Source organism: Bufo gargarizans, chromosome 1 (genome assembly GCF_014858855.1).
Source record: "Bufo gargarizans isolate SCDJY-AF-19 chromosome 1, ASM1485885v1, whole genome shotgun sequence".
Lineage (NCBI taxonomy): Eukaryota > Metazoa > Chordata > Amphibia > Anura > Bufonidae > Bufo > Bufo gargarizans.
In genome coordinates, this window is record NC_058080.1 from 127,580,623 (window position 1) to 127,595,001 (window position 14,379).

The 14,379-nt window shown below is 43.2% G+C and overlaps 1 protein-coding gene across 9 annotated transcripts in view; it reads left to right on the forward strand.

The window, feature by feature from the left end:
- TBC1D1 (TBC1 domain family member 1) overlaps window positions 1-14,379 on the forward strand; it is a 226,342-nt gene that overhangs the window by 120,560 nt on the left and 91,403 nt on the right. For 7 of the 9 annotated variants that reach the window (XM_044298071.1, XM_044298096.1, XM_044298105.1 and 4 more), the window contains 3 exons: window positions 2,050-2,136; window positions 4,461-4,735; window positions 13,542-13,697. In XM_044298071.1, coding sequence (XP_044154006.1) covers window positions 2,050-2,136; window positions 4,461-4,735; window positions 13,542-13,697 — 518 coding nt within the window. The remainder of the gene's footprint in view (window positions 1-2,049; window positions 2,137-4,460; window positions 4,736-13,541; window positions 13,698-14,379) is intronic. The other 2 variants (XM_044298114.1, XM_044298140.1) reach the window with 1 other exon arrangement.

The window sequence follows — 14,379 nt, forward strand, 5'->3', positions numbered from 1 at the left end:
ACTGTTAGAATTTGTATTATGGCCATAATACAAAGCAGCTAAGTAAAGAAAAACGAGTGGCCATCATTACTTTAAGAAATGAAGGTCAGTCAGTCCGAAAAATTGGGAAAACTTTGAAAGTGTCCCCAAGTGCAGTCACAAAAACCATCAAGCGCTACAAAGAAACTGGCTCACATGCGGACCGCCCCAGGAAAGAAAGACCAAGAGTCACCTCTGCTGCGGAGGATAAGTTCATCCGAGTCACCAGTCTCAGAAATCGCAGCTTAACAGCAGCTCAGATTAGAGACCAGGTCAATGCCACACAGAGTTCTAGCAGCAGACACATCTCTAGAACAACTGTTAAGAGGAGACTGTGTGAATCAGGCCTTCATGGTAGAATATCTGCTAGGAAACCACTGCTAAGGACAGGCAACAAGCAGAAGAGACTTGTTTGGGCTAAAGAACACAAGGAATGGACATTAGACCAGTGGAAATCTGTGCTTTGGTCTGAATGAGTCCAAATTTGAGATCTTTGGTTCCAACCACCGTGTCTTTTTGCGACGCAGAAAAGGTGAACGGATGGACTCTACATGCCTGGTTCCCACCGTGAAGCATGGAGGAGGAGGTGTGATGGTGTGGGGGTGCTTTGCTGGTGACACTGTTGGGGATTTATTCAAAATTGAAGGCATACTGAACCAGCATGGGTACCACAGCATCTTGCAGCGGCATGCTATTCCATCCGGTTTGCGTTTAGTTGGACCATCACTTATTTTTCAACAGGACAATGACCCCAAACACACCTCCAGTCTGTGTAAGGGCTTAGGGCTATTTGACCATGAAGGAGAGTGATGGGGTGCAGCGCCAGATGACCTCCACAGTCACCGGACCTGAACCCAATCGAGATGGTTTGGGGTGAGCTGGACCGCAGAGTGAAGGCAAAAGGGACAACAAGTGCTAAGCATCTCTGGGAACTCCTTCAAGACTGTTGGAAGACCATTTCAGGTGACTACCTCTTGAAGCTCATCAAGAGAATGTCAAGAGTGTGCAAAGCAGTAATCAAAGCAAACGGTGGCTACTTTGAAGAACCTAGAAAATGACATATTTTCACACTTTTTTGTTATGTATATAATTCCACATGTGTTACTTCATAGTTTTGATGCCGTCAGTGTGAATCTACAATTTTGATAGTCATGAAAATAAAGAAAACTCTTTGAATGAGAAGGTGTGTCCAAACTTTTGGTGTGTGTGTGTGTGTGTGTGTATATATATATATATATATAATATCCCAGAACTGCACATTAAAGTTGCTGTCCACTTTATTAAAAATAATGGCCCTTCCTCAGGATGGGGATCACTAGCTGATCTGCATGGCACCGCTACTAGACAGCGCCATCCTCTTTGTAGTGGTCTGGGCTCGTCACTGCAGCGCTGCTTTATTTGCTCAGTCCACTACAAATTTCACAGAGCTGTCTGCTTCTGGCGTTGGCGCTATACAGCGCTGGTTGGACTGTTGGACCCACACTCCTTAGCTGAAGATAGGCCATCGCTTAAAGGTGTGCAATCCCTTTAAGTTCCTGCTGGCTGTTATATAGATTGACATCTAATTGTTGGAGTCCTGTTTATTTCATTCCTGCCTCTTGTACAGGATGAAAGTGCTGCATATTTCTGGCACGGTGGTTTTCTGGCATCTGTGCTGAACAGTCATGCCAAACCAAAAATAAACGGAACGGGGAATCAAATGTGTGATTTCTTCCAGTAATCAAAGCTTCCTAATCGCGTCAGTACAATGGCTTTAATTTTATAACTGGTTTCCTAGCTGGGGGTCGCCCTGAACAATAAAATCTCATGTTCTAATAGAAGACACTGATTTATACAACAAAAGAGGAAAGGTTTACGGCCTTGATTGCTTTTTGCTGTGAATACCATCTTTTTCATCTAGATTGAGGGGGAAGGGGGGGGGGGGGGATTTTATAACCACGTCTCAGCATCTGTCTTATGTTCTGTCCATTTTTTGTTTATTGTGAACTATGGCATATGAGACCTTTTTACCTTTTTACTATTATTTTACAGGGGAATAAAAATCGCTCTCAACAGGACAGCTCCGGGAGCATAGATTATGACCGTTCATTATGCACTCCGCTGGAAAGTAGTAGTAAGGTGAATTCTATATCCTTTACCCTCTTAATTGAATCTAATACGGATTAGTATGACGACTGGTTGCTACAGCACATGATTATTCATTGGCTTAGTTAAAGTGAGATGGACTCTGTACTCCATCCCCAAGTGTCCCCTTCCACATCCCTCATGTAAGGTGACAACTTTGCCTCATATATCAAAGATAAAATTGACAAAATCCTGATAAAGCTTTATTTATTTTAAATTTTTTCCATTTAATTATTTATTTTACGCACTTATAGCGCTACTATATTCTGCAGAGCTTTACAGACATTAGCATCAATCTGTCCCCCATGGGGCTCATAATCTGAGCTCCCTATTAGTATGTCTTTCAAGTGTGGGAGGAAACCGGAGAACCCGGAGGAAATCCACGCAAACACGGGGAGAACATATAAGCTTCAAGCAACCTTCATCGCTACCCCTCTACACAACTGCTCACTGCTCTTGCTACATAGCCTAGTTTACCACCATCACTGAAGAAAAGCTCTTGACCCTAAATGGGGTATTTCCACCTGAGACGATAGGGGAATATCGCTAGCATATGTCTCCATTGTCTGATATGTGCTGGGACCTGCACCTATATCGAACGGAGCGGAGAAGGTGGTGGTTGGTGGATCCCTGGTTTCCCTGAGTCTTGCCACCACCAAGCACTCGCCCCATAGAAGTGAATGGGAGCTCACCGCACTCAGTCACTGCTCCCATTCATTTCTATGGGGCCGACAGAAATGGCTGAGCCAGTGCTCGGCTATTTTTGGCAGCCCCATAGAAATAAATAGAATGCGGCTGTGCAAGCACAGTGCGCCCTCCACCACTTTCAAGGCTCCGTTCTCGGCGCAGGTGCCAAGTCCCAGAGGTGGGACCTACACCTATCAGACAATGGGGGCATATCCTAGCAATATACCACGATTGTCTGAGATGGAAAAACCCCTTTAATCTCCAAAAGACACCTCAACTCCTGTCCCCCTGACCCAACTGCATCCCACCCTTTCTAACCTCACCACTATAGCCATTCCTGCCCTAACCCAGCTCTTCAAGCGATTGCTAAACACTGGTGTCTTTTTTTTCTTACTCTTTTAAACATGCTACTATGATGCCCATGCTCAAGAAGCCCTCCATGGACCCATCCTCTTTATCCAGCTATCGTCCCATCTCGCTACTTTCATACTCCTATAACAATCTGTCCATCTTGATCTGTCTTCCCACCTCTCATCAAACTCCCTTTTTGATCCACTACAATCCAGCTTCAGACCCAATCTCTCCACTGAAACCACGCTAACCAAAGTCACCAATGATCTCCTAGCTGCCAAACCTAAATATCATTACTCTGTGTTCCTCCTCCTTGACCTGTCATCTGTCTTTGATGCTGTAGACCACTCTCTTGTTACAACCCCTCTCATCCCTCAGCATCAGAGACTTGTCTCTCTCCTGGATCTCTTCGTACCTCACCAACAGAACCTTCAGCCTTTCCCCTTCATACACCACCTCCTCATCACCCCTTGTCTGTTGGTGTCCCTCAAGGCTCTGTCTTGGGTCCCTTACTTTTCTCTATTTATACATTCTGCCTGGGACAGTCCTATGGCATCCAATACCACATCTGTGCTGACTACACTCAAATCTACCTCTCTGGCCCAGATGTCCTTTCCCTACTATCCAGAATCCTAGCATGTCTATCAGATATAGCTTTATTCGTCCTCTCCCGCTTCTTAAAACTAAACCTTGAGAAAACTGAATTTATCATCTTTCCACCATGTCACTCAGCCACCCTTACCTGACCTATCCACTACCGTTAACAGCACCACACTTTCTTCACTCGCACAGGTCCGCTGCCTGGGAATAACATTTTGATTCTGCCTTGTCCTTCAAGCCACACATCCAAACCCTTAACCCTTGTGGTTGTTGCAAACTAATGCATCCTGATCAGTTTTGTCCCCATTGACAATGAATGGGTACAAAACTGAACTGTTTTGGCCTAATTTTGAGATCCTCTGCTGGATCTCAAAACTGGAAACCAAAAATGCTGATGTGAAAGTAGCCTTAGACCAAAATGAGTAAAATGCAATAATAAAAAAAATGCCCCCGAAGGTATTCATGACCCTTTAAGATCCTGGTAGATTACTTCATAGAGAAATGTTCAGCTACTTGCAATTGTATTGATCCCTACTACAGTGATTTCCTACATGCAGCGCTCCACCTCTTTTGAATCACAACTCCAAGCATGCTCTGTCAGTCTGTGCTTGTCAGGGTAAGGTGGGAATTGTAGGTTTTTTTATTTTGTCATTAATTTCCAAATCTATTGCGAATTTTAGGAACCTTCCTTAAGCGAAGTGGAAGTACCTTTCCTAGAAACGCCTCTGAAGGCTCACGGCTCCATGGGTGACTTGCCAACGGTAGCAGAAGGCTCCTTCTCTGAGCTTCCTGGAGAATTATCTCATCAAGGATTCCGACGTCGAGCTAACACTTTGAGTCATTTCCCTGTCACATCTCAGGATTTACCAGAGCCTGTGCAGAAAACCCCATCTGCTCCACAGAGGAAGCTTATGCGACACCACTCCGTGAGCACCGAGACGCCGCTCAAAAGAAAGTGAGTTCTGTATAATTATCTTCTATTAAATAAGCCTTTGTTCTAGTTTCTGATTAGAATGTGTGTTCTAAGAGGAAACCGACTGGTCTTGTGGGATATTTCCATTTAGTGCTATGTGACTGTGGAGTCAGCATAGCAAATCCTGGTTTATCTGGTCTGAAAAAGTCTGACATGTGACCTGGTGAAATCAAACAGATGGCCAAGGCTTTACGTCCTACCTCTACCATCAGTATTGTATTTACTATGTGTTCTGGGCATTTTGATCAGATAGTAATTTACTTTTAGGAATTATTAGGAAATGGTAATTAACAAAAAGCATCCATCGTTTGACCTAAGGCTTGGTCATGTATAGCGTGAACATCTCATTATGGGACGTTGTAGGCAATGTAAGGATCATACAGAATCTGTGTGTAGGTTGTGCTGACACAATCGTCCTGATAAAGAGATAAGGCACTTTGAGTTTGACTTGGAAGAATTGTAATCCATATTACATATCTTTTGTAATATACTGGATTATCATGACCATTCACTTTTTGGTCACTGAGCATTATACAGAATGGGTGGTCTGCTAAAGCGGTGTTCCTCAACTCCAGTCCTCAGGGCCCACCTGCCGGTCATGATTTAAGAATGTCCTATAGAATGGGTACTTGTGGTAATTCCTGATGCAGTGACATTAATTGTATCACCTGCTCAATACTAAGGAAATCCTGAAAATGTGACCAGCGGGTAGGTCCTGAGGACCGGAGTTGCGGAAGACTGCTGAAAGGACTTGTATAGGTCTAGCAAATATAAAAAAAATTTGGAGATATAACGTCACGCTTGTCTGGTAAAGAAACTCCTTTGCAATATCTGACAATGCATGGATTAGGTAAATGATTTGGGTCACAAGGCTATATAGTGAATGTACTTTAAACTAGAAATTGTCCATTTTGGCCAAAAGTTATCTCATGTCTATGACCAGCTTTACACCGTGAGATGTTTATAATCCAACTCTTTCTAGATCTTTTACTGCAAACAAGAGAAATCTAGAACAACTGATTTAATGTTGGGGTATGTTCTTGTGTGGCAGATTTATTGCAGACCACTATCCCTATCAACCATCATCGTGTGCACTTACCTGTATAGCTCTCAAATGTCCTAACCTGTGCAGGGTTAAAGAAACGTGTATATGTGCCTACATTATCAAAGCTATCACATTATTTGGGGGTTCCTGGAGGAAAATCCCCACAGCAGAGGCAGCTGATGAGCACTTAGTTGGCATATGTCTGCAAGTCAGCACTTCCAAGTATCAAGATTTGAAGGGAGCTGTCACCATGAAAACGTGACGTAAGCTGCAGGCGGCATGTTATAGAGCAGGAGGTGCTGGGCACCTTGGTATGTAATTATATGGGAAAACATTGACCGCTATCTGTGTATACACAGTCATGGAGGGAAGGCTGTCGGTCACGGATGGGACCTCCTCCTGGACTTCAAAGCCCAGAATGAGCAGAAATTGTGTAAATGTGTAAATTTACAAGTTTTACTGAATTTTTTTTCCCCCCTATACATCAGTGTGCTCAGCTCCTCCTGCTCCATAACATGCTGCCTGCAGCTGAGACTCCATGTTCTACGTGACAGGTTCCCTTTAACATTCTAATAGTTTATTACAATAAAAACCTAGTATTAACATAGATTATACAAAGTGGTGACAGAGGGAACAGCATTTGGCTTATAAATAGTAATGTGACAACCATGCTCTCCACCTTCTGATGGAGGTAAAAAAGTTTAAAGGGGTTTTATACTGATGACCTATCCTTGGGATAGTTCATCAGTATCTGATTGGGGGGTCCGACACTTGGGACCACTCTGGTTCAGCTCTTTGAGGAGTGATGGTTGTGGCCTCAAGCACAGCGGATATCGTATAGAGGTTGTGCTTGGTGTTTCAGCTCAGCCCTATTCACTTGAATGAGGCAGAGCTGTGTCTAGGCCACGTGACCGATGTGTCGTCATTGGCCCAGGGTAAGCTGAGGCAACAGGTTTAAGTTCTAAGAATGGCGTAAAAAATACACAGATTTGTACCTATGACGCTGGCTGACCGGTTACATGTGCTTGGCAGCTGAAGGTTGTTGGTCCCATGTTCATATGTGACTGCATTGCTGAGAAATATTGTGCTTCAATATTTGCACATGAGCCTGTAGGAGCAATGGGGGCGTTGCCGTTACACCTAAAGGCTCTGCCCTCCCTGCAGCATTTACATAGGTATACAGGCATGTCTTTTTGGTGGCTTTTTTTATTTTTATTTTCTTGGAAAACCCATTTAAATTCCAGTTGGTCTGAAATGCTTCAGTGATGGAGAAACAGATTCTGAAAGAACATGCCGCCTTCTTGATATCAAAGAAAACCAAGATCTGAGTTTCCTCCTTTCCAGATGACATTCGTAAGACTAATTACGCATCTTGGAAAGAATATCTTTTATGAAAACATTCTTATGTGTTCAAGCGGGGAAAATGTACGGTACATTGCTGTCTGTTTTTATAATGGCTTAGGTTAGTCATGTTCTCTTCAACCATAAGGATTAGTGGGTGTAAGAGTTTGATTTTTAACCCATTCTGTTCTTATACTGCATTCTGTGGGAGGCTGTTTGGATGTCAGTGTATGTTAATGTCTGGGGGGCTCACAACCTGCGGTCTGCCATGCAGTTCTCTGTGCCCACCCCAAATAATCAGCCTTTTCTGTGTCCCAGTATCTTAGAAAGACAGTGTTCCCTTCTGTTACAGAGAGATGAGCTGCCATGCTGCTATATTGTAGTGTATGGGAGTTGTGTGCCGCAACTCCCATAAACTGCAGTGAGAGCTGCACTTGTGTTGAACGGGGAGTTGGGGACCCTCATTCTGCCAATAGTTTAGTTTCCTGGAAGTGGAGCCCCCATTGTTCAGTTATGGCATATAGTTTTGATATGCCATAGATGTCTCATATAGGAATACAGCCTTAAAGGGGTTGTCTCATCACAGACTATGGGGGAATATCACTAGAATATGCCCCCAATGTCTGATAGGTGTGGGTCCCACCACTGGGACCCGCACCTATATTGAGAAGAGCCTTGAAAGTGGTGGAAAGTGCACTGCGCATGCACAGCCACCCTCCATTAATTGTCTGTCTATGGTGCCGCCAAAAATTGTAGAGCTCTGGCTCGGCTATTTCCGTCGGGCCCATAGAATGAATAGGAGCCGTGCCCAATCATGCATGGTGCACTCCCATTCATTTCTATGGGGAGTGTGCTTGGTGGTGGCCAGACCGGAGTCCTCCAGCCATCACCTTGTGGGGCTCCGTTCTGATATACAGGTGAAACTCGAAAAATTTGAATATCACGCAAAGGTTTATTTATTTCAGTAATGCAGCTTAAAAGGTGAAACTAATATATGAGATGGACTCATTACATGCAAAGTAAGATATTTCAAGCCTTTATTTGCTATAATTTGGATGATTATGGCTTACAGCTTATGAAACCCCAAAGTCACAATATCAGAAAATTAGAATATTGTGAAAAGGTTTAATATTCTAGGCTCAAAGTGTCAAACTCTAGTCAGCTAATTTAATTCATATCCCCTGAGCAAAGGGTTCCTGAGTCTTTAAATTGTCTGTCTGGTTCAGTAGGAATCACAATCACTGGAAAGACTGCTGACCTGACAGTTGTGCAGAAAACCATCACGGACACCCTCCATAAGGAGGGAAAGCCTCAAAAGGTAATTGCAAAAGAAGTTGGATGTTCCCAAAGTGCCGTATCAAAGCACATTCATAGAAAGTTATGTGGAAGGAAAAGGTACAAAAGCAGGGATGACCGCAGCCTGGAGAGGATTGTTGGGAAAAGGCCATTCAAAAGTGTTGGGGACTTTCACAAGGAGTGGACTGAGGCTGGAGTTAGTGCATCAAGAGCCACCACACACAGACTGATCCTGGACGTGGGCTTCAAATGTCGTATTCCTCTTGTCAAGCCTCTCCTGGACAACAATTAACTGGTCTTTAGCTCAGTGGTCCAAAGTCCTCTTTTCTGATGAGGGCAACATTTGCATCTCATTTGGAAACCAAGGACCCAGAGTCTGGAGGAAGAATGGAGAGGCACACCATGCAAGATTTTTGAAGTCCAGTGTGGAGTTTCCACAGTCTGTGTTGATTTGGGGAGCTATATCATCTGCTGGTGTTGGTCCACTGTGCTTCATTAAGTCCAGAGTCAACGCAGCCGTCTACAAGGAGATTTTGGAGCACTTCATGCTTCCTTCCGCAGATGAGCTTTATGGAGATGGTGACTTCATTTTCCAGCAGGACTTGGCACCTGCCCACACTGCCAAAGGTACCAAAACCTGGTTCAATGACCATAGGATTACTGTGCTTGATTGGCCAGAAAACTCTCCTGACTGGAACCCCATAGAGAATCTATGGGACATTGCCAAGAGAAACATGAGACTGAACAATGCAGAAGAGCTGAAGGCTGCTATTGAAGCATCCTGGTCTTCCTTAACACCTCAGCAGTGCCACAGGCTGATGGCATCCATGCCACGCCGCATTAAGGCAGTAATTGATGCAAAAGGGGCCCAAACAAAGTACTGAGTACATATGTATGATTATACTTTTTCAGAGGTCCTACATACTTTTTTTTTATTGATTTAATGTAATATTCTAATTGTCTGAGATTGTGACTTTGGGTTTTTTATAAGCTATAGGCCATAATATTCAAATTATAACAAAGGCTTGAAATATCTCGCTTTGCATACAATGAGTCTATCGCGTGTATTAGTTTCATCTTTTACGTTACATTACTGAAATAAATGAACTTTTGCACGATATTCTAATTTTTCGAGTTTCACCTGTAGGTGCGGGTCCTAGCGATATGCCCCCATTGTCTGAGAGGAGACAACCCTTTTTAAGTTTTACCAGTGGTGCAGTCTGACAATGTACCCTTTGGACCCCAAAAAGTTGTGCACCCTGTTTTAAGACATATTTAGCAAATACAGCTCTGGGTCAAGACCAGCCGTCTTAGTTAACTTCAGCACTTCATTGGAATCAACGTTTGTCAGGACTCTCCTTCTAATCTTAGTTTTTAGGGATCTAAAAAAAATTTAGGGGAGACTACTCTTATTATTCTGAAGCAGTATTTGAGGAGGATTTTATCTGCAACTAAATCTTCCATGTATCCCACGGCAGAAACCACTGTGGACCCACTATGTTTAACTACATTGAATGTAACGAGCAGGCTCCCGCTGCAGCTTTTTGAGGGGGGTCCATGTGGTGACCGTGCCAGGAATGGACTTGTACATTCTTGGCACAGTCTTGCAAACTCTCGGTCGCATGGCCTTCTTTTTAAAACAATGGGAGAGGTTTCAGTGCAGATTTGGCCTGGTTGTTTTTTTTTTGTTTTGTTTTTTTTTTTTTTACAGCAAATCTGTGCTGAACCCCTTGCTGAAAATACTTTGAACATACCCCATCAAGGAATGCCTATTTTCCATGGTAAGCCACACCACTGTGCTTGGGAGAGCCCCTTCAGCTCTACAAAAATGGAGACCGTTGGGGAGAATGCATATTTAGCAGAATTAAAAAATAAAATAAAATTTGTTGTTGTCGCAATGGAATTTTATACAGTAGAGTTCTGCAGGGATTCGGAGACAACCATAGGTACAGTATGGCACGTAGTAATATTCCTGGTTCAGCACTAGAGTAATATAGTGGTGCTGGATCTGAGGGAGCTAACCTCAGTTTTCTATAGTAGTATATGTGTCTCCAGTATTGTATTGCCATTACTGCCCACCCTATATTAGGAGATAACTACTAATTTCTACATTTTCTGGTTCTTGTTTCAACCTGTTACCTCCATGCAGTAGATGGAGAAATATTCTGGTCATGTTGACTGTACAGAAAATGTTTTTTTTTTTTTTTGTTTTTTTTTTACCTCCTGTGTTCAGATTAACATTTTTCATGCAATTAGTGTTATACATCTGGCTGGGTTTTGAAGGTACACGTTGTCATGTATTGGAGAACTCCTTTCCAAATATATTTTCATTAGCTCAATCGCCACTATTAAAAAAAACAGGACAGATCCTGTCCAGGTGTTGCTGTATGACCTGCTCCAGGGATGGCAGGGACAATGCAACACGTCACCTTCAGCTTGAATTTTAATAACCTAGAAGAACAACAATGTATAGAGAAACCCCTAGTGGAACATTTAGTCTTCAAGCAATTAGCTTGGAGTGATCTTCTAATCTACACATCCTGCTCATGTGTGAAGCTCCTGTTTATGGCAGTGATTTGGAGACTTTTGAAGACAGGTCTGCAAGAATCGGGAAGATGTATAATACTGAAAGTAAGGCAACATCCCAGAGATGTCTCTTTAGATGGTGACATGCTGATACATGCAAACTAGTGTCAGACATTTCCTCAGAAACGTACATGAAGCTTCCAAGACTTTGTCGTCTCTTGACTCAACACCGAATCCAAAGCAAGTCGTTATACCAGTATATCTGCATCCGTGCAGGACCATGGTCTGTTAAATATAGGATTAGATGGATTTGTTAACATGGTTACCTGCAGCGCTGGGGTCAGGGGTTCAAATTCCAATAAGGGCACATCTGCATGGAGTTTGTATGTTCTCCTATATCTGTGTCCAAAAACATACTGACAGGTTTAAATTGGAGAATAGGGGACAGGTCAGTGCTGACAATCTATATGTTCATTGCTGCAGAATATGTTGGCTCTATATAAATTAGTAAAATAAAAAATTAAAAATGGTAAAGTCCGTCCCACTGCCAGCATTACATAGGAGTATAGGAGGGGAGGTGGAGGCCTGCACTGCACTCCTTTCTATGACTGTATTTTACATTCCGCTGACACATCCCGTAGACCAATATTGACACGAGCTGTGTGCATAGGACACGTGGATTTTTTGCTGTCAGTTCACTTAAGTTTCCATTTCTTTTCACTTCAGAATTGTGTCCTAAATTTTGAAGGGTGAGCAACCTACAATATTTGGAGTCTTCACCTGTGGCTCTCATTCATCTGTAATATTTGTCAGAGGCAAACTGGGAATTTTAAAGTGGCCCAGGGAAAAAAATAAAAATAAATGGCCCCAAGTTGTAGGTCAAATTTGACAGAAGGAGGGGCAAATGTGGCATAAATATCTGATGCTCCTAGCATTAATTAACGCTGAGAGCTTCAGATCACGATGTACCTGGCCAGCAGTCTTGAGGTGGGCTTGGGTGGGCCCCTGGGCATTGACCTACCGGGAAATTTTCCTGTAGGGTCTAAAATGAACCAAACAGGAGCAAAACCAAACTATGTGAAATATTATTCTCATGTTGGTGTCCTCAAAAGGTTTTTGTTTTTAATTGTGTTTTTAGAGACAGAACTCGGGCCTCCTGCACATGAACGTGTGCGCCCCGCAAAATGCAGGCTACAATGCATGAACTTCAACCGTGGGGCAGCTGCAGCGGATTGAGGACCCATCCACTTTAATGGGTCCGTAATCCGCCTGTTCCGCAAAAAGATAGGACATGTCCTATCTTTTTGCGGAACGGAAGTAAGGGACGAAACCCCACGTAGGGCTCCGTTCCGTGCTTCCATTCCGCATCTCCGGATTTGCGGACCCATTGAAGTGAATGGTGCCTGACGTGGTCCAAATACCTCTCTACCACATAAGATTCGGAATGAAGACGGAACGGTGCCCATGTATTGCGGATCTGCAAATGCGGTCCGCAATACGGCAACGGAACACCTACGGTTGTGTGCAGGAGGCCTAAGCGGAAGGATACGTAAAAGCTTCAGGCTGGGTTAATACCTGTGCTCGTATTTCATTATTTTAACAGTAAAAAAAAAAATATATAGCAGGACCCATTTTATAATGACCACCAATGGTGATGGACCCCATTTACTATAATAGTGTTTGTCAGCTTTCCATCATGTGCCCTATTTATTCTGATTTTCTCTGACAGAATCGGCAACTGATATTAGAACATTGCCCTATGTAGTTCTATAGGTATTATGGTTGTAAAAAAGAGACATATCCAAGTCAAGGATGAAGGGATGGGATACGGGTAAACTGCTAATTTATTTCCCACTCGGAGTCTGAGAGAATTCTTATATAAGGTAACCTCCACCCTCCTGACACACGGCTGCAAAGATTAGTATTCTAGTATTGAATTGATTACTTGGAATGTATAGCCATCGGTGACCGGGATTACTATATGTATTGAAATGCGGAAGTAGGAGTCTCTGCCAGGCTCTGGTGCCTGACGTGGTCCAAATACCTCTCTACCACATAAGAAGACACCAGTATTTGTCACATAGTAGGTAGGGGGATCCAGATGTTCTTGCGTTGGTGTCCAGTAGCTTTAAGTTACATTTCTGGAAGTAGAGGTAAAAAATATCCAATATCTCGTCAAATTATGGATGACAATAAATATGGCTAGAACTTCTTCTTTCACGGTGGTTGCCTTCTAACTTTTCCAGTATACTGAAAGCCAAGTGAACACGGCTTCTGCAACACTAAAAATCAAGTAAAGAGTAGCGCGAGGCGCAGCATTAGTTTCCCCCTCTTAATTCTAACACATGCCAATTGTACAGATGCCCCCGTAGCTGCCATGAAATCACTTTATAGATTGGATGGCTACTCAAGTCTGTAGCAACTACATCAAGCAATGTTTTTGCCACCTTGCGCATATTTCTGTACATGTTTATAGAAAATATCTTTGCCGTAGTTTACTACCTTGTCTATAATCTCTACCTCTCGTGAAATCTCTCTCCACCACTCCCCTCCCTCGCTGGCTGGAATGCTGGTGTCTAGTTCCAGCATAGCTTCCAGTGTGCCTGAGAGCAGTTCAGCACAATGTGACGAGGCTGCCCCTTCTCCTCCTGTCACTCCAGCCTCCTCTCCTAGATTCCTCCAAAAACTAAGGCATAACTCCGGTGGGGAACCTAGTGGTCCGGTCACTCAGAAGAGGTGAGCAGAAGAACCTGTCCTTGTGCTTGTTGTCCTGCATGGTTTCTTGCTTGGTCATATCTGCATGTGTCTTGAGTTCCAGGGAGCTTCAGAGAGCTGTGCTGTCCTTATTTCTAATATATACCTTCATCTAGTAGAAATGCAGAGATCTTGAGATTTTTCCTTGTGTGCTCTGCTGAGCTGGTCTAATAACCTGCAATTATGAATGTGTATTACATACAGCGATGTGTACGTGAGTGAACGCGTTACTGCTACTCGGATATGATCAAACTTTGTGAAATGAAGCAATGGAACTGAGGGGGCAATTACTGCTACTAACCTTTGTAATCTGGTACTAATCCTTATGGTGTAATCATCTTAACCGGTATCCGTAGTGGTTGTGCTTCTGAATGTGTCCTGACGCTATTAGTTTTTTTGCTCTTCTTCATAATTTTTTTTGTTTATTCCCCATTTGAAAGTTAGCTCAGAAATATGACCATGTATAATATACAGTGAATGGTTGTGTACAGTAGATATGTATTTTCTCTGTAAAATATCACTAGAATATATATACCATTTTCTGTTAAAGGGGTTGTCTCATCTGAGACATTGGTGGCATATCACTAGGATATGCCACCAATGTCAGGTAGGTGCGGGTCCCACCTCCAGGACCCGTAGCTATGTTCAGAATGGGCCCTCCAAA